This window comes from Gadus macrocephalus, chromosome 19 (assembly GCF_031168955.1).
Source record: "Gadus macrocephalus chromosome 19, ASM3116895v1".
Classification (NCBI taxonomy): domain Eukaryota; kingdom Metazoa; phylum Chordata; class Actinopteri; order Gadiformes; family Gadidae; genus Gadus; species Gadus macrocephalus.
In genome coordinates, this window is record NC_082400.1 from 4946843 (window position 1) to 4968819 (window position 21977).

General features: G+C 46.2%; 1 protein-coding gene across 7 annotated transcripts in view; it reads right to left on the minus strand.

Annotated features, from left to right (window-relative positions):
* Window positions 1-21977, minus strand: part of LOC132447561 (protein unc-13 homolog B-like) — an 85732-nt gene that overhangs the window by 18214 nt on the left and 45541 nt on the right. For 4 of the 7 annotated variants that reach the window (XM_060038392.1, XM_060038391.1, XM_060038396.1 and 1 more), the window contains 13 exons: window positions 20925-21233; window positions 19220-19310; window positions 10577-10623; window positions 10419-10497; window positions 9024-9098; window positions 8250-8469; window positions 7357-7584; window positions 6746-6887; window positions 5824-5993; window positions 2413-2528; window positions 1412-1575; window positions 624-774; window positions 259-327 (listed from right to left, as the gene is read on the minus strand). In XM_060038392.1, the coding sequence (XP_059894375.1) occupies window positions 259-327; window positions 624-774; window positions 1412-1575; window positions 2413-2528; window positions 5824-5993; window positions 6746-6887; window positions 7357-7584; window positions 8250-8469; window positions 9024-9098; window positions 10419-10497; window positions 10577-10623; window positions 19220-19310; window positions 20925-21233 (1861 nt within the window). Of the gene's footprint in view, window positions 1-258; window positions 328-623; window positions 775-1411; window positions 1576-2412; window positions 2529-5823; window positions 5994-6745; window positions 6888-7356; window positions 7585-8249; window positions 8470-9023; window positions 9099-10418; window positions 10498-10576; window positions 10624-11222; window positions 11246-12234; window positions 16631-16708; window positions 17141-19219; window positions 19311-20924; window positions 21234-21977 lie in introns of those variants that run through there. The other 3 variants (XM_060038394.1, XM_060038393.1, XM_060038397.1) reach the window with 3 other exon arrangements.

The following is a 21977-nucleotide window of genomic DNA, read 5'->3' on the forward strand; positions in this document are numbered from 1 at the left end:
CTGCACAAAACAACATAATCATCACTGGTTTGGCTGAGCTCTTTTATTGATTGATTAACTCTTAACTCTTGGATAACATCTTAATAAGTAACGATATTGAAAATGTTTCTTTTATATTAATGTAAAGTACCTTTTGAAAAAGTGGTTGCCGTTCAGTCATGATAATAAACACACAGTGGTTAAGATGACCCGATGTGGCAGTTATCCCTATCTTGTGATTGTTGTGCCTAATTAGTTCTAGTTAGAACTAGTTCTTACCCGGTACGTGGAGAGGTCTATTCTCAGAGAGTTGTGGAGCTGGTCCAGGAGTTTGACAAACCGTTCTTTCTGTGAGGCAGAAGAGAAGGATAAGAGTGAGTGAGTGAGTGAGTGAGTGAGTGAGAGAGTGAATGAGTGATCCAGTGAGCGAGTAAGCATGTGAGTGCATGCGTGCGTACCGACCCCAAAGTTAGAGTGAATGAGTCTGTGTATGGTGTGTGTGTGTGTGTGTGTGTGTGTGTGTGTATGGTGTGTGTGTGTGTGTGTGTGTGTGTGTGTGTGTGTGTGTGTGTGTGTGTGTGTGTGTGTGTGTGTGTGTGTGTGTGTGTGTGTGTGTGTGTGTGTGTGTGTGTGTGAGCACCGACCCCGAAGTTGGAGGCGGCAAAGCGGTCGGAGGCGGTGACGCTGGTGGAGGCGGTGGTGTGGGCGTAGAAGGCGTTGATGTTGGCCAGCAGGGTGCTCATCACCGCGGGGACGCCCGGACACATGTACTTGGATGACAGACACGCAAAGTGCCTGAAATGGACCAGCAGAGGGCGCTACACTTAGAGTCTGAAGCCTCCCGCAGCCACGACGTTTGTCTCACAGTGTGGCCTCACAGGACATGGGAACAAGGGACAGAGCCAGCGTTGCTATCCTTGTTTAGACTAACAGATGGCACCAGAGTAAAGGACGGACATCACAGAACCATAAATTGGGTTAAAGTTAATGAAATTATTTGTTACTACTACGTCAGAGGGGGAGAGGAGGGGGACAGAGACGCACACAGTGTGCGAGACAGAGACAGAGACAGGAGAGAGAGAAAGAGAAAGAAAGAACACGAGAAAGAGAACGAGAGAGAAAGAGAAAGAAAGAACAAGAGATAGAAAGAGAAAGAGAATGAGAGAGAAAGAGAAAGAAAGAACAAGAGATAGAAAGAGAAAGAGAATGAGAGAGAAAGAGAAAGAAAGAACAAGAGATAGAGAGAGAAAGAGAACGAGAGAGAAAGAGAGTGAGCGAGAGTGAAAGAGAACGAGAGAGAAAGAGAGAGAGGGGAGAGCCTGAGATACACAGGGACTTGGCAGAGAGAGAACCTCGCCTCACACACTTATGAGACAGAACGACAGACCCCCATAGAACCAGGGACCCCCCCCCCCCCCCCCTCGCTACGTACGTCATGGCCTGGTAGATGGACTCGATCCCGTAGCGCATGGCAAACTCATCCACGATCTCCTGGGCCACCTCCTCAAAGTACACCCTCCAGGAGTCGTCCCCACGGGCCTCGGGGATGCGGACCACCCCCTGGCCCAGCACGTCCGTGTAGTGGTGGAACAGGTTCTGTGGGGGAGGCGAGCCAGGGTAACTTTACATCAGGGACTGCAGATGTAAATTAGCCTTAAGCTAATTGGTGCGATGCATCAAGTTGTTACGTATATGTTTCAATTTCACATGGTCCCTTTCAAATAAAATTGAAACTACGACTGGAACCCCCCACACCCCTCACACAATAACTTAATGCGGTTAACGCGAGAACAAGGCAGAAGGCTTAAATGGTAAATGGTAAATGGACTGAATTTAAACAGCGCTTTTCTAACCAGTGGCCACTCAAAGTGCTTTACAATATTGCCTAACATTCACCAATTCAAGCACACATTCACACACCGACGGTGGTGTCAGCGACGTACGGCGACAGCCGGCTCGTCAGGAGCAGTCAGGGTGAGGCCGTCTTGCTAAGGGACACCTCGACACTCAGCTAGGAGGAGCCGGGGATCGAACTAGCAACCTTCCGGTTACCAGTCAACCCGCTCTACCTCCTGAGCTACTGCCGTACGAGACCCTCGGACTCAGAGAGGTGGGCCGTGCCTGTCATCAGAAGACGATACACGTCTCACCTTCGCCTCCCGCACATTGTCATGAAGCCTTGGACAAGCGATCACTGCGTCGCTATAGACATGCTAGGTCAAGGTTCCTTCATTGCCATTGGCAACTGGTGCATAGGAAATGTGTCTGGAACCTCATGCATGGTACATACAAAGGAAAAGGTGTCAGCCACGACGCCCAAAGAAACACGTTCATAATTAAGGCAAGGACTGCAAGAGCTCTTGCGCCAAGTCCCTATCCTAGCGGTACCATCTTAGCCCCTTATCTTACGACCGTCTATATTTCTTTAAGTACCTCGTGCAGACAGGTGTACTGGACGTGGTACGGAGCCACCTTCTCCTCCCCTTTGATCTCCACACTGATCTGCAGGCGGATGGCGCCCGACACCGCCGACTTGTCCGTTCTCTTCTCTGGGAGAGGACACACGGAGACACAGGGTTAGGGCGCACACAAGCACACACACACACACAATAACGCACGCGTGCACACACACTGTTACATTTCTTTTGCGCCTCTATTCTATTATTTACGGCAGCCATTTACCTGTTACTAGGAAGCACACAGTTATGGTTACGGTACTTGGCATGTGCCGTGTTTTTGCCGCTGTTATGCTCTGAAGATCTATAAGTAAATGGACTAAACAGGTTGTATAAGAACAATTATTGGAGTTTAACAGCATGCAAGCACGTGCACGTACATGCACACACACAGACTTCAATATACACACTTGGAAATGTATTTATGATTCCATCCCAGCACTTGCAGGGTTAAATAATAAACGCTCGTAGTTTATATCCACAGAGCCCGACTCCTCCTGCTTGCGTAAAGGCCTTGAGGCCATTCAAGAAGTTTCAGGTACATCAGAGTGTCGACGTGGAGTTCTAATTCCAGAGCATTTAGACAGCAGTTCCCCCCCCCCCCCCCAGTGTGAACATTGTTAGAGGATCCGCAAATAGAACCACAGCTTTACCACCCCCTTCACCAGCACCACCCACTTACCCCCATGAAGATTGGTGCAGAGGAGTGTGTGTGTGTGTGTGTGTGTGTGTGTGTGTGTGTGTGTGTGTGTGTGTGTGTGTGTGTGTGTGTGTGTGTGTGTGTGGCTGGGAACAGCCATTGGAGCTGGTTATACGCGTGTATGTGAGTGTGTTGCACCCTCCCCTACCATTTCCCCTGACAGCCTGGTTATTAGCGGTAATTTGTACATGTTGCTGGAGCAATGCGTTTACCGCCGGAGAGCTGCCTCTAGCTAATCACAGCGGTTGGGGGGCAGGGGGGTGGTGGGAGTTTGGGTTGAGCAGCCATCTTGGTTTGGACCGCGGAGGGTTGCTAGCCAAAGGACTCTTGGAAGAGAATCGTCAGCAGAGTGGAGCGTAGATTAAGTCGTTATTTTATAGTCCGACAGACTTTTTGTTTGAACCCAATTTGATCCTTTCCAAAAGAATGGATCAAAAATTGGACAAAGAAAGCCCGGCCATAAACACATACAGCACAGGGGGGAATGAAATGGCAACGTCCACCATTGCCATGGTTTATACCGTCTAATCCATAACTACCACCACTTCATGTCTTTCCTTGAAACAAAAGCACCCGTCGACAAACAAAACAAACATCACTAATTTATTCTGTGTTGTAATTTCAAAGAACTTCCCATTAGAATAACACTTCAATAATCTGAAACCTGCGATAATATTTTCATTTTTAATTCAAAGAGTAAGGTTAAACACCATCCTTCATATTTACGTGATTGAAAAAGAAAATCTTAATTGGATTTGAAAACATTAATATTCCGCACAGTGAGGTTCTGTTAAGAGACTGCGTTGCCATGGTGGACAATCTCAGCGGCGTAATTAAAAGGCAAGCCACGATGATTGGCCACTCGACAACACACACTCAATCACACCAAAGCGGCACAGTAACCGCGCACACTGTCCACTCACAGTCACACACTCCTCGACACACACTCATACATCACGAAATATTAGAATAATCCAATTATATAATAAATAATAATGCAAATTGTATTCTAGGACGTTAAGGTACAACTGCCGCAAACACGGGTTGGCCCGTAAAATAAATGTTCAAATATTTGTATTGACACACTTAAAAACCAAAAGACAAAAGAGAGAACTAAAGAGTAAAAAACAACTCCCTCCAAACTCGCTGATTGACCGTCGCTGCTTACCGAGGATTATACGTCCGTCATGTCAACCAAAAGTTTTCCAATTCACAAATAGGGCTGTTGATAAAAAAAGCTGTCCCAACTTCTTTTGAAGAAATCTTTGTTTGTGTCACTTTAGCACCCATTACATGCACCCCTGCTCAAAGGGACAATGATATCCCGCCGCACAATTTGAGCTCCAGCTGTCTTTCACTTAACCTCTTACCATTTGCATTTACATTACATTTATTATATTTATATCCCAATAACAGCTAGTTATGAGGGCCGGGGAGCTATTTTTATTTCAGCCTACCACAGCATAGCCCACCCATTAGGGAGGAAGACAAAGAATGAAGGCATGGAACAAGGGAGGACGCAACAAAGAGACAAAGAGAGACGGGAGGTCAGAGCGAACAGAAGGAGAGGGTTTGACGCGGACATGAAACGTGTCTCTGTGACGGAACGACAGACCCGCTGGAAATGCCGCATTGGTGAGAGTAAAAAGGGCATAGGAACAAACTGTAAAAGGAATGATCGAAAATGGTTGTGATCATGGAAAACAAGCGCAAATGTCCTTAAAGTCTAGTGGTGCATAACGGGAATTATGTACATAATGGGAATTATGTACCCATTATTGAAATATATGCATGTGTGTATGTGGTGTGCATGTGTGTATGTGGGTTTCTATGCGTGTGCGTGTTTATTTATTTTTTATATTTGTTTGATTTGTATGTGTGCAGGTGCATATTTTTGCATTTGTATGTGTTCCTATTTTTACATGTGTATATTTGTATTTGTGCCTGTGTGTGCATATTTGTACGTGTGTGTATTTGTAGGTGTGCCTGTGGGTGCATATCTGTTAGTGGCCGTGTTATTTATTCAGCATGCTGTAGGTTTCCCCGATTTTACAATGGGAACTCCGAGTTGGAGCTCCAAGTGATGTGCCCACGGGCAGTGGCAGGGTGTGAGACCGTGTTTCCTGATGTGGCGCTCCCAGGCCAGGTCTGCAGCCGGGCGGGTCGGAGAGCTAGACAGCGTCTCCTAAACCAGCCCGCCGGCGTGGTGGAGGAGACGCTGAGTGGAGCTCCGAGGGCCCGGTCTGCTACCAGCACACCGCTACACATTGCACTGATAAATGACTAAATATGGCTTTGAAAAATAAAATGAGGCCATAGATGTATAAATAAATATAAATATAAATAAACGAGTCAAAAGTTTGCCGCAAAATAAAATAAATATGTTAATATTTTAAAAAGGATGAATTAGAAAAATGGCTACTTTCATTTATTTCAGGGACTTCAGTTTCATAAGGTCACATTCATTCATTGATTTATTAAATCATTTTTGATGCTTTATGATAGTGAGATAGACAGGAAGGTATGGGAGATAGGGGGGAGGACATGCAGCAAAGGACCGCGGGAAGGAATCGAACCCGGGTCGAATGGTACGCGCTCTGCCCAATGAACCACCGGGGCTCCCTGTATTTATCTATTGACAGCCAGATGTGAACAGTAATGGACGTATTGAAGCAGAGTGACACTGACCCAGGTTGTACCAGACGTCCATCTCTCCGCTGAGGGTCCGGACCTCGATGATGCTCTGGCCCAGGAAGTCATCAGACTCCCTCTTCAGACGCTGCTTCACGCGGGACTTGATGTCATCGTCCTCGTCCCACACACGCACTTTGATCCGGTCTGAGGAGTTGTGGCACTCGCTGGATGGACACGGCAGAAGTACATCTATAGTTACCATTCTGTCTTTTGTTTCAGACGCTCTTTTCCAGAGTGGAGTCTGAGCACCATCAACACACAATCAAACTCAGAGGAGCAACTGAACAAAGCCCAAGTGCTGTGGGACCTATCGGTTCCCAAAGAATGAGTGAAATGAATGATACATCACATGAGGTTGGAAGAGAAAATGTAAGAAAGGCAAAAGCCTGCAGGGTAGTCAAGACAAGCTTAGGGGGTTTGAAATCCAGCTTAAAGGTTTGGGGTTCAATCCCCCAATGCTCTCAGTCGACCTGTAGAGATCCCAGTGCAGCATTCCCTCCAACCCCTACCTGCTCCTTAATGACCACAATCATCTTATTATTCCTCCTATCCTGTACTCATGACAATGTTCATGAATTAGCTAGATTCACCGGATAGTGCATTTGCTAAAAACATCAGCTAACTTACTAAATGGTAAAAAGTAGCTTAATCAAGATGATATTATATACTTTTTACTCTATCTATTGATGCTGCTTCATTTTTTTTTTTTACTTATTTTTACATATTTTTAGTTTATTTACGTAGTATTTTTGCTTCAATGTGAATGTTGAGGAACCAAGCCTGAGAATCTTACTCTTGTGTAAAATAAGATGTAATAAAAGTAACTCTGATTCTGGTTGTTTGTAAGTGAGGTTGTTTATAAGTGAGGTAAGGTTATGGAGGATTCATGAGTGTGTGTTGGAGCGGCTGGACTCACAAGTGGTTCTTCTCTTCCCAGACCGGGTTGAGGTTCCCGTAGATGGTCTTGGTCCTCTTCTTGGTCTTGCCCACCTGGACCGTGACGTAGGGGTCGCTGGAGCCCGTCTTATCCTTGGCCTGGAGACCCTGGGCACAAACAACTACAAACACAACATTAGAGGGTCAAATATACACAAAGGGGAGGGCTCAACTTAACACAGAATATATAGTGTCGAGAAGAGACTGCTCTTGAGTGACTGACTGACTGACTGACTTACTAACTGATTATAGGCATGCAGGGGACCTGTGAGGCTGACTCACAGCTCTTTTTGAGGGATGCCTCTGAGGGTGATCCTGAGTGTTTGAGTACAGTAATTAAGGCTCTAAAGTAGTCTTTAGGGGCATCAATCCGTAGTTCTTAAGGGTGTGTTGTGTAGTTCTTAGCAGTGATGGTGATCTTGGCTGTCTGACTCTAGTTCATCAGAGGCTAACCTGTTGTTCTAAAGAGGCTAACTGGTGGTTCTCAAGGGGGTGTTAATGTAGTCGTTTCCAAAGATTTTGATGTTGGCTGTCTGACTAGTTCTTAGGGTGCAACCAGTACTTCTTAAGGGGAGTTGGTGCCGTGTTTACCAGTGATGGTGATCTTGGCGGACCACTTGGAGGTGCCGTCCAGGACGCTCTGTTTGATGGTCTTCATCTGCTGGCCGTGGAGGGACTTGTTGACGCCGAACACATCCCTGATGACGTCGAACACCTCGGGCTTGTTCCTCTCCCTGATCTTCATGCGGTCCTTCATGGCCATGATGATGTTCTGGGTGCGGTCGCCGGCGCCGTGCTTCGAGCTCTTCTCAGCCGCGCCTGGAACACATTCACACACACGTCGTAAGCACACATAAAATATACAGATGGATACCCACAACACACACACACACACACACACACACACACACACACACACACACACACACACACACACACACACACACACACACACACACACACACACACACACACACACACACACACACACACAGCATAAGACTAAACATACATACACAACACATCCACATACAACATACAAGACTAGTAAAGACTCAGAGACATAATATACAAAAATACACTTTAACACACATTGACAATTACATTTAAGGCATTTAGCAGACACTTTAGTCCAAAGCGACTTAAAACCATTTATACACACATTCACACACTAAGGGTGGAGTCAACCATGCAGGGCGACATCTAGCTCGTCGGGAGCAGTCAGGGTGAGGTGTCTTGTTCAGGGACACCTCGACACTCTAGGAGGTAGGAGGAGCTGGGGATCGAACTAGCAACCTTCCAGTTATAGGGTCAACCCGCTCTACCTCCCGAGCTACTACCGTCCTACACACAAAAGATTCCGCTAGACACTGCAGTTCTTGGGGTTCGAACCAAGGAACCGACAAACACCGTCCCCATTAGACCGCCCTGCTCAGAGGAACACCAGAGGGATCGGATCCAGCCATCATGGCGGTGTGACTCACGCTGGAGGCAGTCGGCGTTGAGCAACTCCTGGCACTTCTCGTGGCACTTGACCCCGCACTCGGAGCAGCGCATGCCCTGGCGCGCGATGCCCCACAGCAGGCCCTCGCAGTCGTAGCAGTAGGTGGGCGTGGTGGCCGTCCACACCTCGAAGTTGTGCGGCGTGGTGCAGGAGATGGGGTAGATGAGGGCCTGCAGGCTCTTCTTGTACACGTGGGTCTTCTGCAGGGGGGGGGGGGGGAGACGTGGAGGTGCACGCAAAGGGTCACTTTTTGTTTAAAACCTCACAATTTTCAAAATCATTTTTTCAATCAGTTTTCAATAATTAGTTGATTGAGGTCTTTGTGAATACTGCTTTTGCTTTCAAAGTTCAAAGTTCAAAAGCTTTATTTGTCCAACATGTTGCCATATTATTTATTATATATATATACAAATTGTCTTTCACAAATTTCCTACTAGTTTTAATACAACTTTTGCTTTAACCCCAAGAGTTTAATTCACAGATACAATTATTTAATCCAGACTCTTTAAATGGGGGACGAACAACATAGCTCAGTTTCATCTGCAGAATCTCTCGCCATCTTCAAATAGAAATCTTAGTACGCATCACATCAACCAAACTTTCGTAATTTCTTGTAGAATTTAGAACAAACTGAAGAAGGCAGATGGGATGTGAACACATGCTTGCGTCATTTCATGATAAATCTCCTGAATGAATGAATCCTAAAGGTAAGCCGTGCGGGACAAAGCCCTTGCTCTGAGCAGCTTGTACGTACCAACTCCTCGTCCTTGATGGAGGACCGGGCCGACATGGAGGACGCGATCCCCGCCTTCCGAGCCTGGACCAGGGACTGAACCACGGAGAGAGCCGGGGGCAGCCGCAGTACCACAAGTCAATCACCGACATCACACACGCACAACCCGAGAACAACACCCCAACGTATCCCCAGAGTCATCCACAGAGAATTAAGAATTTAAAAGAAAACTTAACGGGCAGGGTATCTTAAAGGCACCCAGTGCAACTTTCGAGGCTTAAAAATAAACATTCAATTTCTAGTCTTTTTTACACGTAGTAAGTTTCAATAACTCCATACCATTACATACCGACATTTAAGCAGCAAAGATGAGACGTCGTTGTGTGGTGAGAACTGATACAAAATCGATAACAACAACAATGCCGCCATTTTCTTTATTTTTTGTAACCTACAATAAATAAAGCAGGCTTCCAGTCAATGGAAAAATGGCTTCTCCCCACCGGCGATTGTTGTTGTTTACGATTTTCTATCAGTTCTCACCACACAACGACGTCTCATCTTTGCTCCTTGAATGTCGATATGTAATGGTATGGAGTTATTGAAACTTACTATGTGTAAAAATGACTAGAAATTGAATGTTTATTTTTCATTGAATGTTTACATAAAGTTGCACTGGGTGCCTTTAAGGGTATTAGTGGTGGGATTTGGGGTAGCAGGGTGGTTGTTAACAGAAGAGGAAGCACCTGCTGACTATCATTAGGAAGAATAAAAACTCAACATAACGGAAGGGGAGGTTATGCCGAGACCCGTTAGTGAGAAAGAACGGAGTGAGGGAAGTGCTAGCTACAGACTGAGGGTTAGTACTCACCCGGGTTAGTTTGGCAAAACAACCCCTACAAACAGCTCACCAGGTGACCAGAGAGCAGGGGGGGGGGGGGGAGGGAGGGAGCTACCGTTCTAACGGTATCATCTTCATTAAGGGGAATACCAAGCAGGAACTTCATTAACCCGAGAGATTTCCTGAAATAATGGAAGCACTCTGTGTTTATGTTACGGAGGAGCACTTTGCTGTTTGTAGGGGTGTACAAAGAGGAGTTGATGCGTTTGACCCGATTCGTCCTACTTGATATTGTTTCTGGAGCAGAAAGGGGGTTTGGGAACGGGGGTGTGTTCTATTCACTTACCATGGCCTGACCAAGGAGTATGAACGCATTCAAGAGAGTTGTGGGGGGAATAGTATTGGGTTTAGGAGAGGAGGAAGAGAAACGTTAGCACTTGGATTTTCATATTTAGTGCCATTTTTGTTGTCGTTGTTTTTGTAACATTCTCATCCTAGATGTACCCTCTAAGAAGGTTCAAGCTCACAACAAACACACAACACACATACACACAGACACACACACGGGTGTTACGCACCACGTCGCTGACCAAGGGAATGGGCTTCTTCTTGCGAAGGTCTGGCATGCTGTCAATACCGTAGAGACCCGTTCCTCCACTGGGGATACACACTCCAAAAGTTTAGACATTCTGGTTCAACTTCAATACTTATTATTAATTAATAATAATAGACTTACCCTGGTTTGGCCCAAGCCTGTCTGGCAGTAGACTCTTCATGGCTGACCTACAAGATCAAAATGTTAGAATTTATATGAGAATTTAGAATGCTAGAATATAGAATATTAGCATTTAGAATGTTTAGGATGACTCACAATTCATTTGTCCAAAATGGACAAATTAATTGGTATGTTGGTATGTTTTTTTTTAATCGCGGAAAAAAAACCTCATGTGCGTGGTATTGAAAGTGAATAGGATTTGTTTGTCGACTTTGGTTGAGTTCCACACCTTGGGTGTCAGGGTGCATGCAAGTGTAATTGTAGGCTATGAAACAAAATTACCTGTACATCATGATTAATGACAACACAAACACAACTTTATTTCACTAAGTCAACTCAAACAAAGCTATAGCAACTGATGATAACAGACCATTAAAAAATGAAAGAAGACGTATTACATATATCCGTCTATGGCATTACAAGCAGGATATAAATGATCAAAGTTACAGATGAGGAAGTGATTGGTACGTACAAATGAAAAGGAAAAATAAATACATAATCATGCTTGATGCTGAGCTGGACCATATGGGAACCATAGGATGAGCCGCGATGGGATGAAGAATACATGAAGACGCATAAAAAGTGAGTATATTTATTAGTCATTAACCTGGTCATCTTCTCTGCTAAACTCTGCGAAGGAAAATACAAATATAAATCATGGATTTTATCATTGCAGAAAATGTAAACACAAAAGGAATTAATGTTAAAAAACTAAAATCAATTTGTGTCACTATCAAATATATTTTAAAGTTGCAATTTGTAAGATAAAGCCCCTCCCAGTGAGTAGGCGGGAGACTTCTGGCATAAATCCCCCCCTCAATAAAATGCCTTCCACACAGACGGCCTCTTTCCGGCCCCCTAGTCTCAATTCATGACAAGCGAGTGTACGTGATGCTGACGTGTTGATGGCGTTACTATCATACGACGGGTTCGAAACCGTGAGTAAGGAGTGTGGCTGCTTCATACTTTTCTCTTCTGTCCTGTATTTAACATTCAAACGCCTTTCTCCTTTCTACTCTTACGTTGAAATTGTGGATACCCCTAAATATATGCAGTATTGATATCACCGCAAAAGAGGCAGTACCAGGGAGTTGGTAGCCTCAACCAACAGCTTTGATATGCTGTCAACTGAATACTGCGTCCTCCACTGCATACTTTTGCGGCACTCCCGCTTCCTACACAATCCACCCAGGGGCCACCCAACATCAAGTTTACAAACTATCTCTGATATGTGTGAACACGTCTGATACGTCTTATCTCTGGTTGTGTGTTGCATGTTTGAAAGGGCAACTCCTGAGTTTGTGTTTGAAAGGCCTATAACAGTGTTCTGTCCAATCTGACTGGCTGTGCAACGCTGTGACATGAACTAGCCTGGCTTGGCTGGCTTAGGGGCGTGAATGAGAGGGGGTTAGGGATGTCTATAGTAAGATTCTTGTAAACAAAGAGGCACAACCAGTTTTCTCTATTTGTAGAATATATAATTTTAGGATGTGATTATCAGCATTGACTACAGATATTTATTATTTAACAAGCCAGGTGAAATTGCGACTTTACACATTGCGACTAAGTTGAATGAACGTAACTACTGTGACGTAAGGGAAATCTCTGTAGGTTGGTACCTTGGTTAAAATCCTCCAGAGAATAGGACCCTTGGGACCCCTGTGAGCCATGTGAGCCATGCGACCCAGTATAACACCGGGAAAGTCTTTGGGTCTGCCTCTTTTCCTTTAGAATACGCTGGAAGTTGGCGATGCGTTCTCTATGGCCAACATCCTCGGGCCTTTTGTGCTCCTTCTCGTCCATGGCACAGTCTTCCTCTATGGGGATCAAACCTGACCCACTCCGACCCAGCCCCTGAGATACTGCTGGTCCCACCACAAGGCTTCCATCCTTGTCGTTTGAGCTTGTGTCCAGGGTGGGATCCTTGACAGACGCCTCTCCGTCCCCGTCACAGGTCGGGACCTCTGCTGTACTCTGCGAGAGCTCGATGGAGTGACGCTGGATTAGGGGACCGGCGGGGAGAGTCGCTTCATTGGGGGATTTTTGAGGAGAACTTCTTGAATTCTCAATTGTTTGACCACAGTGCAAATAATCGGACAGCTCGCCAAATTCCCTTGCTGGAGCGTCTTGCTCAGTAGGGTTCTGGGGTGGATTACTCTTTCCCTTTGCATTCTGGGATGGGAACACATCAACCCCATGGAGTTCAGGGGATGCACTCCCTGGAGAGGGAGCTGCCTCAGGCACAAACCCAGTGACATCGATGTCAAATTCTGAGTCGGTTCCGTCCATCTTTTTGAAAGCTCCTTTGAAAGCCGACTTGAACGTGAGCACTGCCTTGCTCAAAGTCATGATGTCGAAGCTAGCAGCGGCGAGGGTCTCCGTCGCGTTCTCCAGACCGTCTAAAGAGCGCTGGCCGCCCGACTTCTGCTCAACGGGGACACCACTGTCCCTGGGCACGAAGCAGTCATAGGTCCACTCCCTGTCCAGGCTCTCGGCAGAACGAGCCAGGGTGCGGGCCGAGGAGTGGCAGGTGCCCCGGGGCGAGTCCCTCTCCAGGTAGCTCTCGTCGCAGTCCGTGAGCAGCAGGGTCGAACAGCTCAGGCTCCTGAAGGCGCCGAGGCTCCGGTCATCCGCGAACGCGCCCATGGTGTGGTACCCGGAGCTCCGCGAGACCAGGCAGTTGGCTGCACAGTCGCACTCCAGGTTGGTGTCTTCGCCCTGGGGCCTCCAGCCCAGGTAAACAGAGGAGCCGGTGGGGGAGTTGTAATGTTGGCCGAACAACAGCGAAGGATGCTCTGAGCTGCTGTGGGACGATTGACCAGCATTGCTGTTCTGGGTCTCTGTCGTCCATCTGTCCCACATCTCCGAGCAGTCCCCGCTGTTAGTGCACGAAAACATGTCCTCCTCGTTCCACGCCCCTTCGCCACGCCGCACACTTTGTTTCCTGACAACAGAGTCCCAGCCGTCGTAGAGTCGATCGGCGGCTGGCTGGAATCGGTCGCTCCTTTGTTGACAGACGGAGCTGTGGCACGAGGACAGGGAGCTGTTGCTCAGGTAGTGGTGGCCACAATGATGCTCCAGGCAACACAGGTCGGCCGCCCCGGGAACAGAAGGTTGATTCCTTGGGCTGTGACCCGAGTCATTGGGCTCCGGTCGCTTTGCCCTACGAGGGCTCAGGCTTTCTCTCAACTGTTTAGGAGATCTGTGGGTGGGTACGAGTCCGGCTTCTTTGCCCCACTCACAGCGGTTCAAGAGGGGACTGATGGCGGTGCATTGGGGGGTTTCGATGGCGTTCTGTCTGCCGAGGCTGCCTCTTCTGACTCTCGCCGTCTTGGAGAGAAGGGGTTTGGGCTCCGGTTCAGCTGCGCCGCCCGAGTACAGCTCCCCTATCTCGCTGAGCACGGCGTCCACACAGCAGGACACCTCGTCCACCGACCCCCGCACCGATGTCAGATAGTCCCTCAGGTCCGAGATTTCCTCCTGGATTTTGTTGATGCCTCTCAGTTCCTTCAGGATGTGGCGTACTATGTTGTCGGAGCCTTCACCTTCTCCTTCATCATCTCCCTCCTCCTCGTCTTCTTCTTCATTCCTGGGTATGTTGTCCTCCACCACTCCGATGCCATCTTGGCAGTCAGAGCTGCTGGTTTCCCCCGACGGGGTGAGGTCCGGGGGATCGGGGGTGGAGGGGTCCACGTGAACGGTACAAGGGGCCTTCAGTGGACCGCCTCGACTCAGCTCAAGAAACCCTAATACGGGTGGGCCAAGACCCCCTGCGTGACCGTGGCAGCTGGGGAACCCCTGGAGCCCTGCCGAGGGGTCTCTCTTTAGAGGTCCACAGGTGAACGACGTCTGATTGGTTGGTTTGATCTCGAGCGAAGTCTGGTGGCGAGGAGGCTCGTGGCTCCCCGGTTCCGCCAGGGACTGCAGCTTCCCCCAAGTGTCCCGGTCCACCTTAGGGCTATGGGATCTCTGCTTGGGCAGCTCCTTCCTCTTGGGGGACTGGTGACGGGGGGAGGTGCCGGTGAAATGCCCATCCTGTCCACCGAGAGGCGCTCTGGAGAACATCCCTTAGAGGTCAGGAGGTCTGGGTCAACCCGTCTCTAACCATGGACCGACAGCTAAGGAAACGGCGTGAAATGTCCTGGCACATGCCGCATTCCGAAAGGGATCCAACAGGCCTGAGATCCGTCTCTCTTGGCGCACGGACAAGCCTTAGACACACACACTGTAAGCAGATGCCATCATAGTCATAAAAACATTGAATGAAAAGCAAATAAGTACAATAGCTGCTCAGTTAAAGGTAGACTAGAGTACAACATTGAACAATACGAATCTCAAATGTGATCCTCTTCTCCCCTCCCTTGTTTGATTTCACAAATTGATTTTAATTGAATTCACACTGAACTGGCTTACAGTACAATGGGCAAAAAAATATGAGCCCAACTGTTGCACAGCAGCAGCAGCAGGCAGCCGCGTGCACGCGTAGGACACGCTGCAGCTGGCTGTAGCTCTGTAATTAGGGGAGAAGGGGAAGACAGCTTGGTAATTAGATGGCAGATCATTCCTCTCCTCCTAGGCCGTGTCACAGTTCTACTCCCACACCAGCTGAGCGGATCCTTCCTGCTGGCCTAACCTGTGTGTAGTGTGTGTGACTTTGACTGTGTGTTAGTGTGTCTGTGTGTTAAATTGTGAGTGTGTGTTAGATTGTGAGTGTGTGTTAGATTGTGAGTGGGTGCGTGTGAGTGTGTGTTAGAGTGTATGTGTGTTAGAGTGTGTGTGTGTGTGTGTGCGCGCGTCAAGCTTCTCTCAGAAGAACACCGTTTAATTTGATGTTATGCATGATGTTCCATGGCTCAACCCTCTCGGACATGAGCTGGTATATCAATTAATAATAATCTTCAGTTTTTCAACGGTGAACAATAAAGTGTCATCTTAACTGCAAGCTTAATAATAATGTACTGCATTTATCCAGCCGCTCAAAGCTCTTTCCATAGTGTTCTATATCGAGACTTATTGAATTCATTATGTATTTTCTATTAATAAAGTTTCAGTTTTTTCAGTTTTACCCTGCTTTGCAATGCTTTGGGTGATGATTTATCTCAAATACCTCATCTCAGCACACAATGTGGCATTAATATAACTTTGTAACTCAAGAGACATCTTCCTAGAGACGTAAAGAGATTGTATTTAATAATTTTCAAATTGTATAAACTCAAATTCCTTGTTCAGAAGACCTTCATGGTGTCCTCCTTGTTGTTAAGACAAAGTCTAACAAAGTCTAAATAACAACCAGTGATCCCAATCTCTCACATGTTTAAGATCAACTATTTAGGAAAACACATCATTCATGAGGAGCAGGGTGAGAAGAAATCCTTCATAATTTAGGTTCTCATTAAAGTCCCACTGAAACACCTGTCAATTGCAGGATCACGCAATGCCTATCGTGTTACTAATCTCAAAGGTCCACAAGGGGAAGAGGACAGGAGCTTGACTGCTTGTTTTTTTGGGTTGAACTTATCAGGAGGGGTTGACAACCCAGCTCAGGCTACGGCCGGCTTTACAGACGGGCTGATGGGAAAAGGGTGACATCAGAGGTTGTCATCGCTCCACCTATTGCAGGACCAGTTTCTTATGCTTCTCAAGCAACACAGCTAAACAACGGCTAAACAACAGCTCCACACAGAGCGTAGACACAGTCTGACAACCGCGGCTACAAAGGCTGGTATTTTTACATAGTTAACAACGCACTAGTTGCATGAACACACTCCGCAGCATACAAAGTGTAGGATATTCGAGCAGCTCCATAAAGACTAATGGAATATTTGGTTAAGAGCTGAAGGGCAATGTAGGCTGTGGTTATTTGAGGGGAAAGACTTCCCAAGTTACTCAGACAAGAATAGGAGCAGCTAGTGAGTGGACAAATGTTAAGCAACCTGACCCATCTCAACAGCTACACTACTACTTAATGTGTCCATTTACAATTAATTTGGTTATTATTTTAGACTGGTCCAATTAATTAATTAATTAATTAATTTTTAAAATGAAAAGGTCTAGAGTAAAAGGTTATGGAGTGTAAACAACAGCATACCTTACCTTGGCGTTGATAACTAAACAAAACAAATTAAACTAAGAACAAAATAATGAACTGCGTGAAGGTTTGTTTAATCCATCAGGTGGTGGAAAAAAAATTATTGCAAAGAAATATCCACAGTTGACTTCAACGCAATCTGTGGTTGAAGCGCAATCTCTAAGGTGGCATCTGAAACTGGGCATTTCAGTACGTGAGCTGGGGGGAGAGGAGGCTGGAGCTAGAGGACGGCGTGCCCCTCGGTAGACAGACTCCCCCTCTCTCTCTCTCTCTCTCTCTCTCTCTCTCTCTCTCTCTCTCTCTCTCTCTCTCTCTCTCTCTCTCTCTCTCTCTCTCTCTCTCTCTCTCTCTCTCTCTCTCTCTCTCTCTCTCTCCCTCTCCCTCTCTCTCCCTCTCCCTCTCTCCCTCTCCCTCTCTCCCTCTCCCCCTCTCCCCCTCTCTCCCTCCCTCCCTCCCTCCCCCTCTCTCTCTCTCCCTCTCTCTCTCTCCCTATCTCTCCCTCACTCTCTCCCTCTCTCCCTCTCTTTATCTCTCCCTCTCCCTCTCCTGCTGTGATACAACATACATTACCCAGCAGGATGGATTTACGCACCTCACAAGGCTGCAGAGAGAGGCATTCTGGGAAAACAGTCTACACATCAAACTTCTAAACTGCTCAGAGACACACACACACACACACGTTCCAAACTGCTAAAACTGCTCATATTTCTGATCCCGCCGCTATGACACCGGCCTGGCAGATTAACGGCGTGTCCTAATTCATTACAGTGGTCTCAACAGCCAGCTCTGCTCCTTAAGTGCTACCCTATGTTCCAATAAATAATATCCGGACTGCTTTCACCTTGCCCGCCTCCCGCCTCCCTCCTCCGCTGCCTGCGCTCAGACGCCCCTTACGTCGCCGTATCAACCAGTCCTTGCAAACCAATCAGGGTAATGGGAACAGACTGAGGAATAAACTGTTGTCTGGGGAGCGCCACGGGGCCCACCAGAGAGAAGATTTATAAACAGCCAGGGTACGGGACGCCTCACCAGACCTCAGTGTCCTGGTGACGGGTGAGGAGCCACTACGGTTCACACATGTTCAGACCTACCACCTCTCAGGCAGCAGTGGGAGGTTGCCAGGTTATACTGGTGATATGTTTGCATTTACATTTTTGGCAATTAGCAGACGCTTTCATCCAAAGCGACTTACAATAAGTACATTTGTCAGGGGATTGTGAAACAATATATCGCTGTCGTACAGTAACGGATGTTCATAGAACCAAGTGCCAATCGCTCGGTTAACCCATTCCCCGTATGTAACAAAGATATCTAGGATAAGACACTACACAACGAAGTACTATAACCAAGTATAACACACAATAATGGCATACATTAAGTGCCAGGACACAGCCTGGGCAGTAGGCGTCCTCAACCCCTGCCTGCCTGCCTGAGTGTTACATTATCGCGCTTCACTTTGGATGAAATCACCTGCTGAATGACTAAATAAAGTGTAGAGTCGAAAAGGCAATTTGGCGGCGTGACCTGCATTGACACGGCGCTTAATGAGCAGGTCGTGCTCAGGAAGCCCGCCCAAGGGTGTCTACAGCCAGGCGGCGGACATTTGGGATTGAACCTGGTACGTTTGGGCTGGGAGTCAAGCAGCCCAACCAATACACTGCACTGCCCCAGCCCCTCCCCGGGCCCATGGCCAAACTCATTGAACAAAGAACAGAACGAGGGATGTTTGAAAATGGAACATAGTGTACAATAGGTCCCTTTTGTGAGGACCATTCATCTCCCTATAAGATGTATTGCTTCAATTGGTTCAACCTGAGTACTTAACAAATTCCCATTACAGGATCAATTGGCCAATCCAATCACAAAGTGACTTGTGTTTAATTGGAATTGTTTCACATTCTAGCTTCCCCATTACAGAGAGTACGTTGACATGTAGTCAGAGGCACTTGATACTCATAAAATACACAACATAACGCTATCAGGTTCAATATGGCCACACATCCCCCCCTGGAGAAGGAGGTAAAATATGCATACTAGAACAATTCTAAATCAGAGAGAGACCAGAGACACAGAGAAAGAGGAAGAGAATAAAATAAAAGACCCAGAGGTGAAACTCAACCAATACATCAGTTAGTGTTAGTGGGATCACTAATCAGTGTTTACATGTTTCAACTGAATCATTAAATCGGTTTGTTTGATATGCTTGCCTGAAAAGTTACCCATATACTCCAGAGCTTTAAAGCACCATCTCTAAATGAATTAAAGCATCTCTGAATTAAATATATCTCAAATTACCGTATAAAATGACGATGTGTAAAATGGCTTGTTGGGAACACAGATTTACAGCTGTAAACCAAGAATACAACAACAGCATCCACTAAAGTTTGGTTCTCAAACTGATATGCGATGTGTTTTGTACCGAAGGAATGCAGCGATAAAACATTTAAAGTGTCGGGCAAATCCATTCAGATCAGCTGTGGAAATGTGAATGACTAATAGCAATAATCATAGCCTACCTCTCGGAGTTGTACTCTCACTTTATTGATGGCCTTCAACCAGCGCACCCTGGAGGGAGTGAAGGGTAATGGCGGCCCGTCGTCATGGAAACTGAGGACCAAGAAACACTTCATCAACCTGTGAACTCCAGGGAACTTCCCGCACACCTAACACTAGGAGAACAACATTGTATTTTGGATTTGATATTTACAGTATGTCGCATATATCTTTTGAATATGTACACGTTAAAGGGGTAGTTCGGAATTTTGGACATAGGGCCTGATTCCCAAGTGAGCATTGGTATTCTATATCACTGGAGACAGTTTTCAACACATTTCATTCATTCCTTCTAGTTGCAGAGTTCGCTCGTGCTAGGCTAGCGCACGGCAACGGGCAATGCTAGCCTGCTATTAAAAACAGTCTTACCCACTCCACAGTACACCCGAGGTAAATCGATTATAACGCCAGACTATAGATTTAAATGTCTGTGTTGATAGAATAATGTTAGAAATAAAACTAACCTTGCATCGCATGAATCATCGAGGGACTACTTTCTCAGCAGAAGCGGGATTTTACTATGCGCTGGTTAGGTTTGTAACCGAATCACGACAGAAGAACGTAAACAGAGAAGCGTGGGACAGAAGCGCAATTGAACGACTAGGCAACATGGTGGTTCAGTGTGCTTTTAGAAATTGTAGAAATAAACGCTACTAATGGGCACCACACAAAGTTTCCACCAATTTCCAGTGCGAGATCCAGAAAGGACTCAACTGTGGCTTGTTGCTGCTGGCTTGGACATCAAAACACCGGCTCGTACATGTACGGTTCGTTGGATACAACAAATTCCTCATAATCGTCTTCAAAAGCAGATGCATCGCTAACTCCTCCAAACGTGTCCATATATTGTTAATTGAATACGCTAATAGAATTCCTTCGTTCACTGTACTCCGCGTTTGTAGCAATGACAGCGGCAGGTAAAAAAAAAATAGAGCCGGTAACCTAGGTATCAGTCCGCCGCTGCCGTAGCCTACTACCAGGAATATAACACTGCTGCTGAGACCCAGCAATTCCCTCAAAATGCAATGCAATGCAAGGTTGGTTTTATTTCTAACATTATTCTATAAACAGACATTTAAATTTATAGTCTGTCGTTATAATTGATTTACCTCGGGTGTACTGTGGAGTGGGTAACACTGTTTTTAATAGCAGGCTAGCATTGCCCGTTGACGTGCGCTAGCCTAGCACGAGCGAACTCTGCAACTAGAAGGACTGAATGAAATGTGTTGAAAACTGTCTCCAGTGATATAGAATACCAATGCTCACTTGGGAATCAGGCCCTATGTCCAAAATTCCGAACTACCCCTTTAACACTGCAGTGTCTGTTCAAAATCGGCCTTTTGCTCATATTGCTGTTTATAGCTATTTCAAGAACGGCTCACTAAAACATCTTCACAATCAACACTGCACTTCCTTGGGTCCTCATCAAGTGGGAAGCACATTGGATGACCGGTTGGACACATAGTAAGATATCCTGTATGTTTTTTGTATTTTAATTTCTTGTATTTCTGCAACAACAAACTAAAAAGATTCCTTGTACATAAAAGCTTAATTGGAAATTAAAACAATTTCTGAGACTGAATGAATGAATGAACTTGCATCCATTTTAAGTTCACATTACAAAACATTGAAACAATGTTTGAATGCTGAGCGAAGGAGCTTCCATACCGTTGAAGTCTAGCCAAGCGTCTCTCAGCGGGAGTGTCGTTCTTCTGGACCTGAACCACTCCCTTGACGGCGATCCTCACGGAGGCCTCCTCCCCCCTCAGGGAGGTGCCGTTCGTGGGGTGGGGAAGTCCATTGACCGGTGGCGGTCCTCCGGCGGAGGAGGAAGTGGGCCGAGGGTCGTTGCTGTGATAGGAGTGGAAGGACTCCTCCTGCTCGGATCCTCCCGGGCTCTCCTGGCCCATCTCACTGAGCTGGGAGCTCACCTGGCTCAGGTTCCCAGAGGAGCCAAAGCGACTACTTTCCACCGGACTGGAAGGTGTCGGCGGGTGAGGGAGATGGCATAGTTAGAATGTTACACAGACAAATATTCAGGTGGATTGCACATTACAAACTTGTAAAGTAACAGAGAAAAGAAATGTAAAGAAGCTAGATCCTTAACCTCACAAGAATTCAAATTTTTACTGGCAAATTGTTTCACAATAAAAACAATTGCTTGGTCAATTGGACATTGCTCGTCTAAAGCTTATTATGTGAGGTTCAGGTTCTTTCGCAATGATTTCTAACATCCATACACTCAATTTAAAATATTAAGTAGAATGGAGAAGGAATTGTAAAATGAGGAGATGAGTTACGTTAAAAAACGTACACTGTATTCATAGAATCTCGGACAGTCTTAACAACTTTCTCTATAGAACACAAGTAGAAATGTTTCAATGACCAATAAGTCTGTTTCAGAATTAGCGAAAGAGTACTTTACTAAAACCGATAGCATCTTTGAAACTCAAAGATGCTATTTTATGTTATTTACCAATAACTGGCATAAGTCAAGTGACTCTAGAAAGTGGTTGGCTATTTTACTTATTTGTCCAAGATAAAATGACGTATACACGTGTACATTTAGTTTTGAGACATTGTTAAAGGGTGATCTATAGATGAAACATGAACACATACAATGCGACAGAACTACACACAAAACTCAAACAAACAGATGGACTGCAGAACTGGACAAGGAATGCTTTTAAAATATCACCAAGGCATCATAAATGGTAAGGA